At 35.5% G+C, this 4803-nt stretch overlaps 1 protein-coding gene across 1 annotated transcript; it reads right to left on the bottom strand.

Annotated features, from left to right (window-relative positions):
* Window positions 1-294: 294 nt before the first annotated feature.
* LOC102740757 (olfactory receptor 4K3-like) lies at window positions 295-1239 on the bottom strand. Its single transcript, XM_031025163.2, is given in 3 exon segments — window positions 295-424; window positions 426-1071; window positions 1074-1239. Coding segments are annotated over 3 exon segments (942 nt in total).
* Window positions 1240-4803: the final 3564 nt, after the last annotated feature.

Genomic DNA, 4803 nt, shown 5'->3' on the forward strand with positions numbered 1-4803 from the left:
ATGTCTCAGGAGAAGGAATACTCAAATAAATGTTTATATCTGACATAAGTTGAATATTCCAAAAAGCGGGTCTCTGTGCAGTAAAATGCTGAGTATAGGTTTGATGGTGCCCTGTAGTTAATGTTATATTGTATGAGGAACAATTAACATGACCAGAACTCCGTGACTGCTGAGACTGATTATATAAGTAGTTCTTCCATGAACTTACCAGTTTCTTGCAGTAGCATCACTTTGTTGACCAACTGAATGAGGAGGATAAATGCAGAACAAGTATTTCATTTTTGTATGAGGAAATCAAGGGGTATGATCAGTCTTCCTAGACTTAAAGATATGGCTACTAAGTTTTCTCATGGAATCCTTGACATCTTTATTTCTAAGGGTATAGATCACTGGATTCAAGAGGGGAGTGAAAATGGTATAAAATAGAGAGCACTTTGTCTATTGGGAAGTTTGTGAAAGGCCAGACATAGATGAAAATGCACAGGCCAAAGAAAAGGGTCACAACAGTGAAGTGGGCACTGCAAGTGGAGAGTGCTTTGGAGGACCCACCAGAGGAATGTTGTCGAACAGTGACCAGGATGATAGTGTAGGAAATCACCAAGAGGATGAAACACCCCAGGGCAATCATACCACTGGTTGAGATCATGAACACTCCCAGAATGTATGTGTCTACACAGGCGAGTTTGATCACCAAGGGGAGGTCACAAAAGAAGCTGTCCACTTCATTGGGTCCACAGAAGGGCAGATTCACAGTAAATGCTAACTGACTCAGAGCATGGAAGATGCCAACAATCCAGGAAAGTGTTACCAGCCCAATGCACATTCTTCGGCTCATAATGGTTAAGTAACATAGAGGTTTACATATAGCCACATATCTATCAAAAGACATAGATATCAGCAGTACAATCTCAGCACCCCCTAACAGATGCAGGAAAAATATCTGGGTGATGCAGCCTTCAAAAGAGATGGCTTTGTGCTCACTGAGAAAATGTGCAATCATTTTGAGGGTGGCAAATGAAGCCAGAGACATGTCAATGAAGGAGAGATTGCCCAGCAAAAAGTACATGGGAGGTGAAGGCATGGCTCTGACACGATGGTGAGCACAGTAAGGACGTTACCCAGTACAGTGGCTGCATAGACTACGGAGAAAAACAGGAAATAGAAGATCTGGAGTTCCCAAGAACTGGAGAGACCCTGTAGTATGAATTCAGTTATGACTGACTGATTATTCCAGGCCATTCAGTCTGATTTCTGGAAGATCTCTGACATTTCCAGATGGGAGGAGAACTAGGAAAAAATACAGTGATCAAATTCAAAGTGAGATTTTTTCTGCATGAAAAAATTTAGTGGCAGCCCACTACCAGATAGTTCCCTGTTTTATCACTTCCCTGCTCACAGTGGTCAAATATTTCCCCATGGTCTTTCCAGATATCTTAATTGATTCAAATGGAGATTAATTCTTATGACTTAGAAATTTGCTTAGAAGATGCAAATCTTCATAGAAAGAAACAAAAATTCAGCTATTTGAAGATTTACTCCTCAGTTTATAAAATACCTAAAAAAAAAATTCACAGCTAACTTCCAACAAGTTTTGAAGGGAAAGGGAATGGTAACCTTTTTCAAAAACATCATGATGACTGAAGGACTGAACAACATTTGAGAATCATGATAGATGATTAGTGGGAAACAAAAGTGGAAAGGAATGTGGGCATTGTCTCCTTACAGTGGTTAGGATAAAGGGATAGAATATAAGGGGAGAGAAAATGGCTATAGAGAAACATAATATATTCCAATTTTCTAATGGAGATTGTCCAGAATAAAAATGAAATAGCCTCTCATTTTCAGTTCTTCATTTCAGTTATGCAGATATAAATAACCCTTGTTCCACACCACCAAGGCCAAACATTTTTCAAAGGTTGGTGAACATGATGTATCTAGAGCCTGAAGGTTTCATACATTTCCAAGTATATTTTACATAGAAAGACCATTAAGTAACATGCTGCCTGAAATCAGATATTTTTTAACTGCTAGATTTTATAGACTTTCACCAAAGCAGTTTGAAGCAGAAAACACTTCCTGTTTCAGGAGTTCACTTGGAACAAAGAGGAGACAGGTTTATATAGAGACAGAAGATGATAATGGTGAATCTAGGAGAAGTTAGATAATACTATATGCCTCAAAAGTTAAAACTAGACTTCTTAGGTAAACTAGTTCCCACTGAGATCTGAGGCTTTACAAACTACATTGAAAGCCAACTGAGAGGATGTCTACTTAAAGTTCATGACAAACTCCTTTCATCTTGTCACTAAACTAAGCTTTTTCCTTTTTTCTTTCTCAAAACTTTGCCATTAGTATATTTTAAATGAACTAAGACTAAACCAATTTATACATGCAATTACCTGTACTTGCTGGCTTTTTTCCCCCCTGAAGTTTGGGTACCCCTTCTTTAATCCCACACTGTTCTTCTGACTTTATCCATTCCAGAAACTTTTAGATTTGTTTCTGCACCCACATACCTGATATTAAAATGGATGTTACAACTCTCACTTAAATTGGCATAGCAGAAATAGCAGCAGCCTAAGATTCAGAAAATGTGAATTAAAATCTCATCCTAGATATGTAAGATAGGATAATATACAAAATCAACTGGTACCTTGATTTTTCATAAATAATATAAGTGGGGTGATCTGGATGATTTTAAGATCCTTTCCACACATGTATTAATATTGCAATATTCAACTAGTACTTGCAAGTAATGACAATTGCTCCAGAGTGACCTCAGATCAATACTGTGCCTAATTTCTAAGTAAGGGAGGCTCACAATCCTTGGGACCTTTGTATTTATAATGTCTGTTTGGTAAGAATCCATTCAGTAAATTACATGGCATGAAAAAGACCAGCGGCTGCTTGGGGAATAAACAGATGTTCAAGTTGCAGTGAGAGTGATTAAAACACTCAAGTTAGTTTGGTCAGAATTAAAGATGGATCACAAAATATTATGATTGTTCTTAAGTGCTTTATGTACACTGAATGGATATTGTGGGGCAGGGAAGCCATAAGGGATAACTTTTTTCTTGGACCACAGCAAGGTCAAGTAAGATCTATTAATTTGACTTGTGGAATTACAAATGTTATCTCTCAGTTCCTCCATTAATTTTTAAGGATAAGGGCTGTGTTTCCCTGTTTGGAGAAAAATTTATACTGTAAATAATAGAATCAATGAGCGGTTGAGAGTTTACATATTATAATACTCACTGGAATCATTATAGAGTAGGGGAAAAAAACAGAAATGAAAAGCAAAGAAATATCTGACACATTCTAAATATATAAAGGATGTTAAGTGGTTATCAAGCTTTAAATATCTCTACATAATCAGAATGATAACCAATAAAATTTAGATGACTATTAAATATTTCTCTATTAACAAGAAATTTAAAAATATTTACATTGTTCTTGGCTTGTACTCATAAGGTGAAAGGAAATAATTTGGTGAAACTACATTATATGCAGCTGGTATAATATCAAGAGCACTGGATGTCAGATTTGGAGGCCTGGGTTCACATCACAGGGCAATATTTTACTATATTATCTTGAATACATTATCACATTATTTTGCATTTTAATTTCCTCATTTGTAATGAGAAATATAAAACATACTCAGTTTCAGAAAAAATACTCAGTTTTTTTGTAGTGAATTTTAAATGAGATAACACTAATTTCAAAAGATATGCTAATCCAGGAGGAGGAGCAAGATGGTGGCAGAGGAGGAGACCTAAATTTCATCTGGTCCCAGGATTTCAGCTAGATAGGAATCAAACCATTCTGAACACCTACGAACTCAACAGGATATCAAAGAAAAGAATAGCAGCAACTCTCTGAACAGAAAATTGACCATTTTCTGGAAGTCTATTTTTAAAAATCTTTTTTATTTTTTATTTTTAGAGTCATATTCTATCCCTTCATAGTAGTTAACCTTATTTTTGGAATATATATAAGTTGTTCTCTCTTCAAAACTTTGGGATACAGTTTCTTCTAACAGACCAAAATATACACTAAATCTCTACTGTATAGCTTTGTTCTAGTCTCCTGCCTGATCACATTCTCTCCCCCTCCTTTTGTTTTAAATTTCTCTTCTTTCTTTTTTCAACCAGCTTCTTATCAATTCCTTTTATAAAATCTTTTATAATTTTCATCTTTACAGTCATATTCCATCCCTTCATCATATTTACCCTTATTTTTGTACATATATAACTGGTTATCAAGCTTTTAATATCTCTACATAATCTGAATAATTTTTTTCTTTAAAATTTTGTGAGGCAGTTTCTTCTAACAGACCAATATATGCCCAAAATCTAGTGTGTGGCACTGATCTATTCACCAGCCTGATCATATTTGAGCATATTCTTTTTTTTTAATTTTTTCTTTTTTTTTCTTTCTTCTTTCTTTCTCTTTCTTTTCCCCCAGTTTCAGGACTCTTCTGATTTGTGTAGTGTATATTTTTCTGGGGTCGTTGTTACCCTGTTAGCATTTTCTTCTCTCATTGATCTATTCTCCTCTGGACAAAATGACAAGATGAAAAAAATCACCTCAAAAAAAAGAAGAGGCAGTACCGACTGCCAGGGACATAATCAATAAGGACATCAGTAAGATGTCAGAACTAGAGTTCAGAATGATGATTTTAAAGATTCTAGCTGGGCTTGAAAAAAGCATGGAAGATATTAGAGAAACCCTTTCTGGAGAAATAAAAGAACTAAAATCTAACCAAGTCAAAATCAAAAAGGCTATTAATGAGGTGCAATCAAA

The sequence above is a fragment of the Leptonychotes weddellii genome, unplaced genomic scaffold (assembly GCF_054177405.1).
Source record: "Leptonychotes weddellii isolate Sample4059 unplaced genomic scaffold, ASM5417740v2 HiC_scaffold_15502, whole genome shotgun sequence".
Lineage (NCBI taxonomy): Eukaryota > Metazoa > Chordata > Mammalia > Carnivora > Phocidae > Leptonychotes > Leptonychotes weddellii.